This window comes from Lampris incognitus, chromosome 2, assembly GCF_029633865.1.
Source record: "Lampris incognitus isolate fLamInc1 chromosome 2, fLamInc1.hap2, whole genome shotgun sequence".
Classification (NCBI taxonomy): Eukaryota; Metazoa; Chordata; class Actinopteri; order Lampriformes; family Lampridae; genus Lampris; species Lampris incognitus.
This window is the reverse complement of record NC_079212.1, coordinates 150,919,341-150,937,695: the sequence shown is the minus strand read 5'-3', so window position 1 is coordinate 150,937,695 and position 18,355 is coordinate 150,919,341. Positions and strand designations below refer to the sequence as shown.

The 18,355-nt window shown below is 44.0% G+C and overlaps 1 protein-coding gene across 2 annotated transcripts in view; it reads left to right on the top strand.

The window, feature by feature from the left end:
* Position 1: 1 nt before the first annotated feature.
* ube2c (ubiquitin-conjugating enzyme E2C) overlaps positions 2 to 18,355 on the top strand; it is a 26,231-nt gene continuing 7,877 nt past the window's right edge. Inside the window, exons 1-4 of one of the 2 annotated variants that reach the window (XM_056274636.1) lie at positions 2 to 256; positions 2,196 to 2,302; positions 2,664 to 2,691; positions 4,352 to 4,438. In XM_056274636.1, coding sequence (XP_056130611.1) covers positions 2,202 to 2,302; positions 2,664 to 2,691; positions 4,352 to 4,438 — 216 coding nt within the window. In that variant the 5' untranslated portion in view covers positions 2 to 256; positions 2,196 to 2,201. Of the gene's footprint in view, positions 257 to 465; positions 595 to 2,195; positions 2,303 to 2,663; positions 2,692 to 4,351; positions 4,439 to 18,355 lie in introns of those variants that run through there. The other variant, XM_056274635.1, reaches the window with a different exon arrangement.

Here is an 18,355-nt window from a genome sequence, read left to right as displayed (position 1 = left end):
TTTGAAAGCGTTACTTCCGTGATTCTTCACAGACCAATCAGCTTTGTATGTTCTGCTCGTGTGCATCCTTCCGAATGGCTGCTAAGGGTGTTTTTGTTTTAAAATCTGTGCGCTGATTGGCTGTTGTCCTGCGGCGCCCGCTGGTTTAAACTGGGGGGCGGGACGAGGAGCAGTTTGAATTCTCCGCCGCAGACTCGAACACACGCAACCACACGCACACTGCGAGAGGCGCTGGTCGGACCTCCACTCCAGGCAGGTATGTTCGGCCTTTCCCCGCTTTCTTTTCCCCAGCCGCTGTGGGAAAGTGTGAGCGGCGTGCGGGGCGCTGCTCCCCCCGTATGAGGCGCCCCGCACGCCGCTGTTTCCTGGGCGGGCGGGCGGGCGGGCGGGCGGACGGACGGACGGTACGTCCCGCTAACCGAACCGGCTAACCTGGTAGTTAGCCCACGGCGGGCAGAGGGGTACGTTTAGCCTGCAGGCAGACCGTTTTATTTAAGGATGATGAATAAGCTAAACTAATACATTCAGATGTACAGCGTTTTACATCAAGAGAACAGTCCTCCAACAAGGGCTTAAATAAGGAACGCCATGGAGGTATGCAGGAGTACCATGGAGGGAGGGATGCAGGAATACCATGGAGGGAGGTATGCAGGAACACCATGGAGGGGGTATGCAGGAATACCATGGAGGGAGGTATGCAGGAGTACCATGGAGGGAGGGATGCAGGAATACCATGGAGGGAGGTATGCAGGAATACCATGGAGGGAGGGATGCAGGAGTACCACGGAGGGAGGTATGCAGGAACACCATGGAGGGAGGTATGCAGGAGTACCATGGAGGGAGGGATGCAGGAGTACCGTGGAGGGAGGGATGCAGGAGTACCGTGGAGGGAGGTATGCAGGAGTACCGTGGAGGGAGGGATGCAGGAATACCGTGGAGGGAGGGATGCAGGAATACCATGGAGGGAGGTATGCAGGAACACCATGGAGGGAGGTATGCAGGAGTACCATGGAGGGAGGGATGCAGGAATACCATGGAGGGAGGGATGCAGGAGTACCATGGAGGGAGCTATGCAGGAACACCATGGAGGGAGGTATGCAGGAGTACCGTGGAGGGAGGTATGCAGGAACACCATGGAGGGAGCTATACAGGAATACCATGGAGGGAGGTATGCAGGAGTACCATGGAGGGAGGTATGCAGGAGTACCGTGGAGGGAGGGATGCAGGAATACCGTGGAGGGAGGTATGCAGGAATACCATGGAGGGAGGGATGCAGGAGTACCATGGAGGGAGGTATGCAGGAACACCATGGAGGGAGGTATGCAGGAGTACCATGGAGGGAGGTATGCAGGAGTACCATGGAGGGAGGTATGCAGGAATACCATGGAGGGAGGTATGCAGGAGTACCATGGAGGGAGGTATGCAGGAGTACCATGGAGGGAGGTATGCAGGAATACCATGGAGGGAGGGATGCAGGAATACCATGGAGGGAGGGATGCAGGAGTACCATGGAGGGAGGTATGCAGGAGTACCATGGAGGGAGGTATGCATTAAAGCAGTCCTTCAGCAGGGCCCAGTCAGACCAGCGCGGCTGCAGTAGTGGGGGACTATGTGCTCTGCTGCAGCTAGTGCCACCTCGGGACGCTGCTTTGTTGTCAGACGTGCAGAGAAAGTGGCGAGGGCCCTTCACACATGCTGTATTCCTGATATGAACTATGGACGTCCAGTGTAAAAGCTTCCCTTGCTGCCATCTTCTGTAGTACTATTTAGCAAGCAGCCGGGTCAGTCTTGTATGTCTCATTAGACCGTGCATGCTGCTGCTTCTACTTCTGTGTATCAGGAATTGTAGTTTTATGGTTTTAACGATTTCACTACTCATTTATCTTTGTCTCACAAGCCATGTGTAAGATTCACATCTTGTATTTTTGTTGTGTGTAATTTATTATTGTGTCTTGCTTTTGTTAGTTATGTATTGTTTTAAGTTGGTTGCAGCTGTATGGAGCGCTGTTGCCCAGGGCAGAGTTCCCCTCAGGGACAATAAAGTATATTTTATCTTCTCTTGTAAACCATGTAGTACCGCAGCTCATGCTACTCTAAAGTAAATATTGAAATTCTGGTATTGTACAGGTAAGCCATTTATGATCATACAAACGTCAGCGTGATTGTCTCCACGTGTTGTGTGCATGTGCATGTAGCTCACTATGGCCTCTCAGAATATGGACCCTGCAGCAGCTTCATCTACAGCCACCCTGAAGGGCAGCGAGACCGGCGGCAGTGCAGCCAGAGGGTCGGTCTCCAAAAGGTTTGTGACCAGCTAGCGTCATTTCACAGCTACTATGGAACAACCTGCCGTGTTTAGTTACTTACACCTTAAACTACATGTTGTTGCCTTTTTTTAATCTTTCTGCATGGACTTGTGTGTGCTACCAGGGAAGAGTACTTTAACATACATTCTGCCAGCAGAAACCCTGGTTGGAAGGCTGGTAGAGGATAACTGGCTCATATCTGGAACAAGTGGATGCTGTGGGTTTACAGTTGCATTTTATAACTGAACTCAACAAGGGCTGTTTCTGCCTCTTGGATAGTGTGTGTGTGTGCGTGTGCGTGTGCGTGTGCGTGTGTGTAAAAGTTCCATACATTTACATCTCCCCCTCTACTTGCAGACTGCAACAGGAGCTGATGACTCTGATGGTAAGAATGAATAAATGTCAGAATTGTAGTGATGCCAAAGGGTCTGTAGCTCCATGGTCTTGGTACCTGTTAGTAATGTTAGACCAGAGTGTCCACTTTGTCCTGTTCTGGTGGCGCAATGTTTTAATACATTTAGTCACATTGTTTTGAACAGAAGCTGTCAAATTAAACTTGTGTGTGTATTGGTTGCTATTGGTTCTCATTGATATGTTGTATCCATGACAGCCATTCATGTAACATTAAATATCAATCCTTTTGTGTGTGTGTGTGTGTGTATATATATATATATATATATATATATATATATATATACACTACCGTTCAAAAGTTTGGGATCACCCAAACAATTTTGTGTTTTCCATGAAAAGTCACACTTATTCACCACCATATGTTGTGAAATGAATAGAAAATAGAGTCAAGACATTGACAAGGTTAGAAATAATGATTTGTATTTGAAATAAGATTTTTTTTACATCAAACTTTGCTTTCGTCAAAGAATCCTCCATTTGCAGCAATTACAGCATTGCAGACCTTTGGCATTCTAGCTGTTAATTTGTTGAGGTAATCTGGAGAAATTGCACCCCACGCTTCCAGAAGCAGCTCCCACAAGTTGGATTGGTTGGATGGGCACTTCTTTGAGCAGATTGAGTTTCTGGAGCATCACATTTGTGGGGTCAATTAAACGCTCAAAATGGCCAGAAAAAGAGAACTTTCATCTGAAACTCGACAGTCTATTCTTGTTCTTAGAAATGAAGGCTATTCCATGCGAGAAATTGCTAAGAAATTGAAGATTTCCTACACCGGTGTGTACTACTCCCTTCAGAGGACAGCACAAACAGGCTCTAACCAGAGTAGAAAAAGAAGTGGGAGGCCGCGTTGCACAACTGAGCAAGAAGATAAGTACATTAGAGTCTCTAGTTTGAGAAACAGACGCCTCACAGGTCCCCAACTGGCATCTTCATTAAATAGTACCTGTTAGAGCCTGTTTGTGCTGTCCTCTGAAGGGAGTAGTACACACCGGTGTAGGAAATCTTCAATTTCTTAGCAATTTCTCGCATGGAATAGCCTTCATTTCTAAGAACAAGAATAGACTGTCGAGTTTCAGATGAAAGTTCTCTTTTTCTGGCCATTTTGAGCGTTTAATTGACCCCACAAATGTGATGCTCCAGAAACTCAATCTGCTCAAAGAAGTGCCCATCCAACCAATCCAACTTGTGGGAGCTGCTTCTGGAAGCGTGGGGTGCAATTTCTCCAGATTACCTCAACAAATTAACAGCTAGAATGCCAAAGGTCTGCAATGCTGTAATTGCTGCAAATGGAGGATTCTTTGACGAAAGCAAAGTTTGATGTAAAAAAAATCTTATTTCAAATACAAATCATTATTTCTAACCTTGTCAGTGTCTTGACTCTATTTTCTATTCATTTCACAACATATGGTGGTGAATAAGTGTGACTTTTCATGGAAAACACGAAATTGTTTGGGTGATCCCAAACTTTTGAACGGTAGTGTATATACATACACACACACACACACACACACTGAGAGAGCCATGAAACCAGAATCACAGTCTATGTATGTGCAAACCTGCATGGCCAATAAGCATGACTGATTTAACATCTGGGATATGTATTGATTAATATTTGACCTTGATGTGTCTAGATGTCAGGAGACAAAGGCATCTCAGCCTTCCCAGAGTCAGACAATCTCTTCAAATGGGTCGGAACCATCGATGGAGCTCAGGACACAGTATGTTATTATGATGATGATGATGATGATGCAAATATCTTACAAAGCCATGACTCCATTTGAGCTAAACTAGTGCTGCTCAGCTCGTGTAGCCTGGAGCCCAGTACTGCTGACTGGCTAATCTGCCACGTGGTTCATCACGTTCACCTGTTGTGCCTGACCTAACCAATGTCTCCCTTATGGCACTCCTACAGTTGGAATCCAGACCTGTTTCATTACTAAATAAGCTTAGAGAGATTTTTTTTTCCTTTTGGTTTGTTCCTCACTCTGATCATGACTGAATATTAAATTTAAAGGTCCTATAGACCGTCACAAAGTTGAATCAGCTCATTTGGACTCAACATTTATTGGGAGAAACACTTCGTCACTCATCTAAGTGACGTTGTCAGTCGTCTTCAGAGACGGAACTATACTGTACTGTACTGTACTATACTACACTATACTCTACTGTACTGAACTATACTGTACTGTACAGTGTCAGACTAAGCCAAGGTAATGTAGTGGGTTATGTTACTGATCAGTTGAAGTAGATGGTGGTCCTGCTGGTTAATGTAACACACTCGGTGTGTGATCCTATTGGTTAACTGAGCAGCAGAGCATGCAGCCCAGGTGGCAGCAGGCAGCCATCTTGTCATGGGAGACGACCTCTACCTCCATCAGCTCTTCCAGGTTGTCCTCCTGGGCCTGAGGGTCGGTCTGAGACCCGCTGGCCTCGGCCCCTGGCTGCTGGGTTGCTTCCACCGACCAGAATGGGATGGACACCTGGGCACCAGAACCACAACATCCACCCTCAGTCTGAAGCAAACGGTTTCCAACAGGAGTCATGGAGAGTAGTGTGATTAGAATGAAAACCTGCCTACACCAGTTAGTACCATGGTCTTGGTACTTTGTGATGTAATCGGAATCAACTTTATTGCCCAAGTGCCTATGCACACGAGGAATTGGACTCCGGTTCACAGCAGCTTCCAGCTCTTGCAGACATCACTCACACACAAAAACAGAAGAAGAAAAAAGCAGATGACTTCTTCGGAGACTGAAGAAGTCACTTAGATGAGTGACGAAACGTGTCCACATAAATTGATTCAACTTTGTGATTTCCTTACCTGGATGACTGAGCACGCGTCCAGACGTCCTGTAGACCAGCATTCGGAACAATGTGCATGTCACACACGTGTCTGAGTGAACCTGGGCTGTCAGACTGGACTCTGAAGGGAGGAACGTGGATTCAGTAGCTGATGGTGATCAGGTGTGTTGAGAAGGATGTGGACATGGATATGCTGTGGACTAGTTTGTGTTTGACGGTAGATCACTGGTCTTCTGAGTCTTGTCCCCCACTCTGTGGACATGTCTTTATACTCGCAAGTACAGGACAACAGAATTAAAAGCTGGTTGTGTTTTTCAGGAAGAGGAAAACATTTGTGTGTGTGTGTTTTACAAATATGAATAGTTGACTCTGTTAGCCTTTGCATTGCCACGCTACAAACACTTTTTTGGCTTCAAATAATATGAGGGAATGAAATGTTAGTGGGTGTGGATGAATCATGCAGCACCTTCCTCACGATAACTGACTTGCTGTGCTCAAGTCAAGTTAAATTTATTTGTGTAGCCCAATATCACAAATTACAAGTGTGCCTCAGGGGGCTTTACAGCAACACAACAGGATGTTGTGTTGCTGTAAGGGAGTTGTACCTTATCCCGTGTGAGGGCTAAGGTACAACTCCCTAAAAACCTTAAACAGGGAGAAAGCTCAGGGAGAGCAGCAGAGGAGGATCTCTCTCCCAAGATGCACAACGTGCAATGAAGTTGTGTTTACACAATACAACATTGAAAGAGGATAACACAATTATAATGGAATCACAAAATATATGAAGAATATAATGAGGAGGATGCCCAGGACAACAAATTCTATGGATTTATACCATCTATAAAAAGAAAATGTGATGGGGGGGGGAATACCAAGCAGCGTCCAAGGTGGCGACCACCATCACCATGGAGACCTCGGAGGAGGACTGACTGCACGTGCACACAAGGGAGACTCGCATCACACCATTCACACACAGAAGAAGAGAAAGGAGAAGACATCATTCAGAGGGAGAGAAAAGATGTGACAGAAGACAACAGTTTGCAGTACTTAATAATCTATATGCTATACTCTGTAATCTATACGCTATAATCGATATGCTATAATCTCGTCGGCAGAACAGTGGTTGGTAAATTCATTGAGACAGAACCCGACCCACCATGCCGTACAGGTTGTGAAGCGCTCAATTTAAAGACAACTAATTGTGTCTAAAGTTAAAAGATGAGTTTTAAGTTTGGATCTGTGGTCTTGGGTGAAATCACCAGCAGAGGGACGTCCATGTTTGTGCAGTTGGTATTCAGAACAGAAAAACCTGCTGCCTCGTCACATGAGTATTTCAGTAGGCTGCAGGACTAGAGAACCTTCACTCTACTGACGGTTCGTATACTGCGTGTATTTGGCAGATCAGTTGAACGTTGGAGCTGGACTGAAGTTGCCTGTGAGATCCTAATATGCTCACATGTTGGTGTTTGTGGAAAAAAACACATTTCGGTTGCTGTTGTGGAAATCTGCCATCTGCAGCGGCAAGCGATGACTATGTAAAAATGTTGCCATGGTGATTTGGTGCAGAGAGGGGGAAGGGTAATACGTCATTGTAGTATGACTAAATTTCCATACTGAGATTCAGAGTAAATAATCAATCCATGAGTAAGTTTTTGAGTGAGAGATTATAAAGTCCTCCCACCACCTTTTTTTTTTCCCTACCCAATTATATCCGGCCAATTACCCCACTCTTCCGAGCCATCCCGGTCTCTGCTCCACCCCCTCTGCTGATCCCGGGAGGCCTGCAGACTACCACATGTGGAGTCACCAGCCGCATCTTTTCACCTGACAGTGAGGACTTTCACCAGGAGGCCGTAGCGTGTGGGAGGATCACGCTATTCCCCCTCCCCCCTGAACAGGCGCCCCGACTGACCAGAGGAGGTGCTAGTGCAGCGACCAGGACACATACCCACCTCCGGCTTCCCACCCACAGACACGGCCAACTGTGTCTGTAGAGACGCCCGACCAAGCCGGAGGTAACACGGGGATTCGAACCAGAGATCCCCGTGTTGGTAGGTAACAGAATAGACCACTACACTACGTGGATGCCCAAGATTATGAAGTCTTGATGCTACTGAACGTAATATGAACAAAAATGACTCACCTGAAGCCTGGCTTGATGCTCATCAGTCTCTACACACCATTATGTTAAGTCACAGACCTTTCGGCATTTTTTGAAACAACTGGGTGCAGTTGTACCAAGAGTACAGGTTGCTCCGTATCCATTTTTGTGACCAAAACAACACCCGACTGGTGCATCCCACTGGCACGGCATGATGGGAAAAGTGGAGGAAATCTAACTTTTGATGGAAGGTTGTGCAGGAGTTGTGGCATACAGAATTCAACACTGATGTAGGCACGACATTCCATCATTGTCTCACTGAGAAATATTATCAAAGTATAACGTCCGGTTTCCCATGACCTCTACATGTGAACACAACCTCTGACCTCTAACCCTGTCTGTTCTACACACAACATGTAACCCTGTCTGTTCTACACACAACATATAACCCTGTCTGTTCTACACACAACATGTAACCCTGTCTGTTCTACACACAACATGTAACCCTGTCTGTTCTACACACAACATATAACCCTGTCTGTTCTACACACAACATGTAACCCTGTCTGTTCTACACACATGTAACCCTGTCTGTTCTACACACAACATATAACCCTGTCTGTTCTACACACAACATGTAACCCTGTCTGTTCTACACACAATATGTAACCCTGTCTGTTGTACACACAACATATAACCCTGTCTGTTCTACACACAACATGTAACCCTGTCTGTTCTACACACATGTAACCCTGTCTGTTCTACACACAACATATAACCCTGTCTGTTCTACACACAACATGTAACCCTGTCTGTTCTACACACATGTAACCCTGTCTGTTCTACACACAACATATAACCCTGTCTGTTCTACACACAACATGTAACCCTGTCTGTTCTACACACAACATATAACCCTGTCTGTTCTACACACAGCATGTAACCCTGTCTGTTCTACACACAACATGTAACCCTGTCTGTTCTACACACAACATGTAACCCTGTCTGTTCTACACACATGTAACCCTGTCTGTTCTACACACAACATGTAACCCTGTCTGTTCTACACACAACATGTAACCCTGTCTGTTCTACACACAACATATAACCCTGTCTGTTCTACACACAACATATAACCCTGTCTGTTCTACACACAACATGTAACCCTGTCTGTTCTACACACAACATATAACCCTGTCTGTTCTACACACAACATGTAACCCTGTCTGTTCTACACACAACATGTAACCCTGTCTGTTCTACACACAACATATAACCCTGTCTGTTCTACACACAACATATAACCCTGTCTGTTCTACACACAACATATAACCCTGTCTGTTCTACACACAACATGTAACCCTGTCTGTTCTACACACAACATATAACCCTGTCTGTTCTACACACAACATGTAACCCTGTCTGTTCTACACACAACATGTAACCCTGTCTGTTCTACACACAACATATAACCCTGTCTGTTCTACACACAACATATAACCCTGTCTGTTCTACACACAACATATAACCCTGTCTGTTCTACACACAACATGTAACCCTGTCTGTTCTACACACAACATATAACCCTGTCTGTTCTACACACAACATGTAACCCTGTCTGTTCTACACACATGTAACCCTGTCTGTTCTACACACAGCATGTAACCCTGTCTGTTCTACACACATGTAACCCTGTCTGTTCTACACACATGTAACCCTGTCTGTTCTACACACAACATGTAACCCTGTCTGTTCTACACACAACATGTAACCCTGTCTGTTCTACACACAACATGTAACCCTGTCTGTTCTACACACAACATTTAACCCTGTCTGTTCTACACACAACATATAACCCTGTCTGTTCTACACACAACATATAACCCTGTCTGTTCTACACACAACATGTAACCCTGTCTGTTCTACACACAACATGTAACCCTGTCTGTTCTACACACAACATGTAACCCTGTCTGTTCTACACACAACATGTAACCCTGTCTGTTCTACACACAACATATAACCCTGTCTGTTCTACACACAGCATGTAACCCTGTCTGTTCTACACACAACATATAACCCTGTCTGTTCTACACACAGCATGTAACCCTGTCTGTTCTACACACAGCATGTAACCCTGTCTGTTCTACACACAACATGTAACCCTGTCTGTTCTACACACAACATGTAACCCTGTCTGTTCTACACACAACATATAACCCTGTCTGTTCTACACACAACATGTAACCCTGTCTGTTCTACACACAACATGTAACCCTGTCTGTTCTATACACAACATGTAACCCTGTCTGTTCTACACACAACATATAACCCTGTCTGTTCTACACACAACATGTAACCCTGTCTGTTCTACACACAACATATAACCCTGTCTGTTCTACACACAACATGTAACCCTGTCTGTTCTACACACAACATGTAACCCTGTCTGTTCTACACACAACATATAACCCTGTCTGTTCTACACACAGCATGTAACCCTGTCTGTTCTACACACAACATGTAACCCTGTCTGTTCTACACACAACATGTAACCCTGTCTGTTCTACACACAGCATGTAACCCTGTCTGTTCTACACACAACATGTAACCCTGTCTGTTCTACACACAGCATGTAACCCTGTCTGTTCTACACACAACATGTAACCCTGTCTGTTCTACACACAGCATGTAACCCTGTCTGTTCTACACACAACATGTAACCCTGTCTGTTGTACACACAACATGTAACCCTGTCTGTTCTACACACAACATATAACCCTGTCTGTTCTACACACATGTAACCCTGTCTGTTCTACACACAACATGTAACCCTGTCTGTTCTACACACAACATGTAACCCTGTCTGTTCTACACACAACATATAACCCTGTCTGTTCTACACACATGTAACCCTGTCTGTTCTACACACAACATGTAACCCTGTCTGTTCTACACACAACATGTAACCCTGTCTGTTCTACACACAACATATAACCCTGTCTGTTCTACACACAACATATAACCCTGTCTGTTCTACACACATGTAACCCTGTCTGTTCTACACACAACATATAACCCTGTCTGTTCTACACACAACATATAACCCTGTCTGTTCTACACACAACATGTAACCCTGTCTGTTGTACACACAACATGTAACCCTGTCTGTTCTACACACAACATGTAACCCTGTCTGTTCTACACACAACATGTAACCCTGTCTGTTGTACACACAACATGTAACCCTGTCTGTTCTACACACAACATGTAACCCTGTCTGTTCTACACACAACATGTAACCCTGTCTGTTCTACACACAACATGTAACCCTGTCTGTTCTACACACAACATGTAACCCTGTCTGTTCTACACACAACATGTAACCCTGTCTGTTCTACACACAACATGTAACCCTGTCTGTTGTACACACAACATGTAACCCTGTCTGTTCTACACACAACATGTAACCCTGTCTGTTCTACACACAACATGTAACCCTGTCTGTTCTACACACAACATGTAACCCTGTCTGTTCTACACACAACATATAACCCTGTCTGTTCTACACACAACATATAACCCTGTCTGTTCTACACACAACATGTAACCCTGTCTGTTCTACACACAACATGTAACCCTGTCTGTTCTACACACAACATGTAACCCTGTCTGTTGTACACACATGTAACCCTGTCTGTTCTACACACAACATGTAACCCTGTCTGTTCTACACACAACATGTAACCCTGTCTGTTCTACACACAACATATAACCCTGTCTGTTCTACACACATGTAACCCTGTCTGTTCTACACACAACATATAACCCTGTCTGTTCTACACACATGTAACCCTGTCTGTTCTACACACAACATGTAACCCTGTCTGTTGTACACACAACATATAACCCTGTCTGTTCTACACACAACATGTAACACTGTCTGTTCTACACACAACATATAACCCTGTCTGTTCTACACACAACATATAACCCTGTCTGTTCTACACACAACATGTAACCCTGTCTGTTCTACACACAACATATAACCCTGTCTGTTCTACACACAACATGTAACCCTGTCTGTTCTACACACAACATATAACCCTGTCTGTTCTACACACAACATGTAACCCTGTCTGTTCTACACACAACATATAACCCTGTCTGTTCTACACACAACATGTAACACTGTCTGTTCTACACACAACATATAACCCTGTCTGTTCTACACACAACATATAACCCTGTCTGTTCTACACACAACATGTAACCCTGTCTGTTCTACACACAACATATAACCCTGTCTGTTCTACACACAACATGTAACCCTGTCTGTTCTACACACAACATATAACCCTGTCTGTTCTACACACAACATGTAACCCTGTCTGTTCTACACACAACATATAACCCTGTCTGTTCTACACACAGCATGTAACCCTGTCTGTTCTACACACAATATGTAACCCTGTCTGTTGTACACACAACATATAACCCTGTCTGTTCTACACACAACATGTAACCCTGTCTGTTCTACACACAACATGTAACCCTGTCTGTTCTACACACAACATGTAACCCTGTCTGTTCTACACACAACATGTAACCCTGTCTGTTCTACACACAACATATAACCCTGTCTGTTCTACACACAACATATAACCCTGTCTGTTCTACACACAACATGTAACCCTGTCTGTTCTACACACAACATGTAACCCTGTCTGTTCTACACACAACATGTAACCCTGTCTGTTGTACACACATGTAACCCTGTCTGTTCTACACACAACATGTAACCCTGTCTGTTCTACACACAACATGTAACCCTGTCTGTTCTACACACAACATATAACCCTGTCTGTTCTACACACATGTAACCCTGTCTGTTCTACACACAACATATAACCCTGTCTGTTCTACACACATGTAACCCTGTCTGTTCTACACACAACATGTAACCCTGTCTGTTGTACACACAACATATAACCCTGTCTGTTCTACACACAACATGTAACACTGTCTGTTCTACACACAACATATAACCCTGTCTGTTCTACACACAACATATAACCCTGTCTGTTCTACACACAACATGTAACCCTGTCTGTTCTACACACAACATATAACCCTGTCTGTTCTACACACAACATGTAACCCTGTCTGTTCTACACACAACATATAACCCTGTCTGTTCTACACACAACATGTAACCCTGTCTGTTCTACACACAACATATAACCCTGTCTGTTCTACACACAGCATGTAACCCTGTCTGTTCTACACACAATATGTAACCCTGTCTGTTGCTACACACAACATATAACCCTGTCTGTTGTACACACAACATGTAACCCTGTCTGTTCTACACACAACATGTAACCCTGTCTGTTCTACACACAACATGTAACCCTGTCTGTTCTACACACAACATGTAACCCTGTCTGTTCTACACACAACATGTAACCCTGTCTGTTCTACACACATGTAACCCTGTCTGTTCTACACACAACATGTAACCCTGTCTGTTCTACACACAACATATAACCCTGTCTGTTCTACACACATGTAACCCTGTCTGTTCTACACACATGTAACCCTGTCTGTTCTACACACAACATATAACCCTGTCTGTTCTACACACAACATGTAACCCTGTCTGTTCGTACACACAACATATAACCCTGTCTGTTCTACACACAACATATAACCCTGTCTGTTCTACACACAACATATAACCCTGTCTGTTCTACACACATGTAACCCTGTCTGTTCTACACACAACATGTAACCCTGTCTGTTCTACACACAACATGTAACCCTGTCTGTTCTACACACAACATATAACCCTGTCTGTTCTACACACAACATATAACCCTGTCTGTTCTACACACAACATGTAACCCTGTCTGTTCTACACACAACATATAACCCTGTCTGTTCTACACACATGTAACCCTGTCTGTTCTACACACAACATATAACCCTGTCTGTTCTACACACAACATATAACCCTGTCTGTTCTACACACAACATATAACCCTGTCTGTTCTACACACAACATATAACCCTGTCTGTTCTACACACAACATGTAACCCTGTCTGTTCTACACACAACATATAACCCTGTCTGTTCTACACACAACATATAACCCTGTCTGTTCTACACACAACATGTAACCCTGTCTGTTCTACACACAACATATAACCCTGTCTGTTGTACACACAACATGTAACCCTGTCTGTTGTACACACAACATGTAACCCTGTCTGTTCTACACACAACATATAACCCTGTCTGTTCTACACACAGCATGTAACCCTGTCTGTTCTACACACAACATATAACCCTGTCTGTTCTACACACAACATATAACCCTGTCTGTTCTACACACAACATATAACCCTGTCTGTTCTACACACAACATGTAACCCTGTCTGTTCTACACACATGTAACCCTGTTCTGTTCTACACACAACATGTAACCCTGTCTGTTCTACACACAACATATAACCCTGTCTGTTCTACACACAACATATAACCCTGTCTGTTCTACACACAACATGTAACCCTGTCTGTTCTACACACAACATGTAACCCTGTCTGTTCTACACACAACATATAACCCTGTCTGTTCTACACACAACATGTAACCCTGTCTGTTCTACGCACAACATGTAACCCTGTCTGTTCTACGCACAACATATAACCCTGTCTGTTCTACACACAACATGTAACCCTGTCTGTTCTACACACAACATGTAACCCTGTCTGTTCTACACACAACATGTAACCCTGTCTGTTCTACACACAACATGTAACCCTGTCTGTTCTACACACAACATGTAACCCTGTCTGTTCTACACACAACATGTAACCCTGTCTGTTCTACACACAGCATGTAACCCTGTCTGTTCTACACACAACATGTAACCCTGTCTGTTCTACACACAGCATGTAACCCTGTCTGTTCTACACACAGCATGTAACCCTGTCTGTTCTACACACAACATATAACCCTGTCTGTTCTACACACAACATGTAACCCTGTCTGTTCTACACACAACATGTAACCCTGTCTGTTCTACACACAACATGTAACCCTGTCTGTTCTACACACAACATGTAACCCTGTCTGTTCTACACACAGCATGTAACCCTGTCTGTTCTACACACAACATGTAACCCTGTCTGTTCTACACACAACATGTAACCCTGTCTGTTCTACACACAACATGTAACCCTGTCTGTTCTACACACAACATGTAACCCTGTCTGTTCTACACACAACATATAACCCTGTCTGTTCTACACACAACATATAACCCTGTCTGTTCTACACACAACATGTAACCCTGTCTGTTCTACACACAGCATGTAACCCTGTCTGTTCTACACACAACATGTAACCCTGTCTGTTCTACACACAACATGTAACCCTGTCTGTTCTACACACATGTAACCCTGTTCTGTTCTACACACAACATGTAACCCTGTCTGTTGTACACACAACATGTAACCCTGTCTGTTCTACACACAACATGTAACCCTGTCTGTTCTACACACAACATATAACCCTGTCTGTTCTACACACAACATGTAACCCTGTCTGTTCTACACACAACATGTAACCCTGTCTGTTCTACACACAACATGTAACCCTGTCTGTTCTACACACAACATGTAACCCTGTCTGTTCTACACACAACATGTAACCCTGTCTGTTCTACACACATGTAACCCTGTCTGTTCTACACACAACATGTAACCCTGTCTGTTCTACACACAACATGTAACCCTGTCTGTTCTACACACAACATATAACCCTGTCTGTTCTACACACAACATGTAACCCTGTCTGTTCTACACACAACATATAACCCTGTCTGTTGTACACACAACATGTAACCCTGTCTGTTCTACACAGCATGTAACCCTGTCTGTTCTACACACAACATGTAACCCTGTCTGTTCTACACACAACATATAACCCTGTCTGTTCTACACACAACATGTAACCCTGTCTGTTCTACACACAACATATAACCCTGTCTGTTCTACACACAACATGTAACCCTGTCTGTTCTACACACAACATGTAACCCTGTCTGTTCTACACACAACATGTAACCCTGTCTGTTCTACACACAACATGTAACCCTGTCTGTTCTACACACAACATATAACCCTGTCTGTTCTACACACAGCATGTAACCCTGTCTGTTCTACACACAACATGTAACCCTGTCTGTTCTACACACAGCATATAACCCTGTCTGTTCTACACACAACATGTAACCCTGTCTGTTCTACACACAACATGTAACCCTGTCTGTTCTACACACAACATGTAACCCTGTCTGTTCTACACACAACATATAACCCTGTCTGTTCTACACACAGCATGTAACCCTGTCTGTTCTACACACAACATGTAACCCTGTCTGTTCTACACACAACATGTAACCCTGTCTGTTCTACACACAACATGTAACCCTGTCTGTTCTACACACAACATGTAACCCTGTCTGTTCTACACACAACATGTAACCCTGTCTGTTCTACACACAACATGTAACCCTGTCTGTTCTACACAACATGTAACCCTGTCTGTTCTACACACAACATGTAACCCTGTCTGTTCTACACACAACATGTAACCCTGTCTGTTCTACACACAGCATGTAACCCTGTCTGTTCTACACACAACATGTAACCCTGTCTGTTCTACACACAACATGTAACCCTGTCTGTTCTACACACAACATGTAACCCTGTCTGTTCTACACACAGCATGTAACCCTGTCTGTTCTACACACAGCATGTAACCCTGTCTGTTCTACACAAAACATATAACCCTGTCTGTTGTACACACAACATGTAACCCTGTCTGTTCTACACACAACATATAACCCTGTCTGTTCTACACAAAACATATAACCCTGTCTGTTGCTACACACAACATGTAACCCTGTCTGTTCTACACACACATGTAACCCTGTCTGTTCTACACAAAACATATAACCCTGTCTGTTGTACACACAACATGTAACCCTGTCTGTTCTACACACAACATGTAACCCTGTCTGTTCTACACACAACATGTAACCCTGTCTGTTCTACACACAACATGTAACCCTGTCTGTTCTACACACAACATATAACCCTGTCTGTTCTACACACAACATGTAACCCTGTCTGTTCTACACACAACATGTAACCCTGTCTGTTCTACACACAACATGTAACCCTGTCTGTTGTACACACAACATGTAACCCTGTCTGTTCTACACACAACATGTAACCCTGTCTGTTCTACACACAACATGTAACCCTGTCTGTTCTACACACAACATGTAACCCTGTCTGTTGCTACACACAACATGTAACCCTGTCTGTTCTACACACAACATGTAACCCTGTCTGTTCTACACACAACATGTAACCCTGTCTGTTCTACACACAACATGTAACCCTGTCTGTTGTACACACAACATGTAACCCTGTCTGTTGTACACACAACATGTAACCCTGTCTGTTCTACACACAACATGTAACCCTGTCTGTTCTACACACAACATGTAACCCTGTCTGTTCTACACACAACATGTAACCCTGTCTGTTCTACACACAACATGTAACCCTGTCTGTTCTACACACAACATGTAACCCTGTCTGTTCTACACACAACATGTAACCCTGTCTGTTGTACACACAACATGTAACCCTGTCTGTTCTACACACAACATGTAACCCTGTCTGTTGTACACACAACATGTAACCCTGTCTGTTCTACACACAACATGTAACCCTGTCTGTTGTACACACAACATGTAACCCTGTCTGTTCTACACACAACATGTAACCCTGTCTGTTGTACACACAACATGTAACCCTGTCTGTTCTACACACAACATGTAACCCTGTCTGTTCTACACACAACATGTAACCCTGTCTGTTGTACACACAACATGTAACCCTGTCTGTTCTACACACAACATGTAACCCTGTCTGTTCTACACACAACATGTAACCCTGTCTGTTGTACACACAACATGTAACCCTGTCTGTTCTACACACAACATGTAACCCTGTCTGTTCTACACACAACATGTAACCCTGTCTGTTGTACACACAACATGTAACCCTGTCTGTTCTACACACGACATGTAACCCTGTCTGTTCTACACACAACATATAACCCTGTCTGTTGTACACACAACATATAACCCTGTCTGTTGTACACACAGCATGTAACCCTGTCTGTTCTACACACAACATGTAACCCTGTCTGTTCTACACAAAACATATAACCCTGTCTGTTGTACACACAGCATGTAACCCTGTCTGTTCTACACACAGCATGTAACCCTGTCTGTTCTACACACAACATATAACCCTGTCTGTTCTACACAAAACATATAACCCTGTCTGTGTACACACAACATGTAACCCTGTCTGTTCTACACACAACATGTAACCCTGTCTGTTCTACACACAACATATAACCCTGTCTGTTCTACACACAACATGTAACCCTGTCTGTTGTACACACAACATGTAACCCTGTCTGTTCTACACACAACATATAACCCTGTCTGTTCTACACACAACATGTAACCCTGTCTGTTCTACACACAACATGTAACCCTGTCTGTTCTACACACAACATATAACCCTGTCTGTTCTACACACAACATATAACCCTGTCTGTTCTACACACAACAT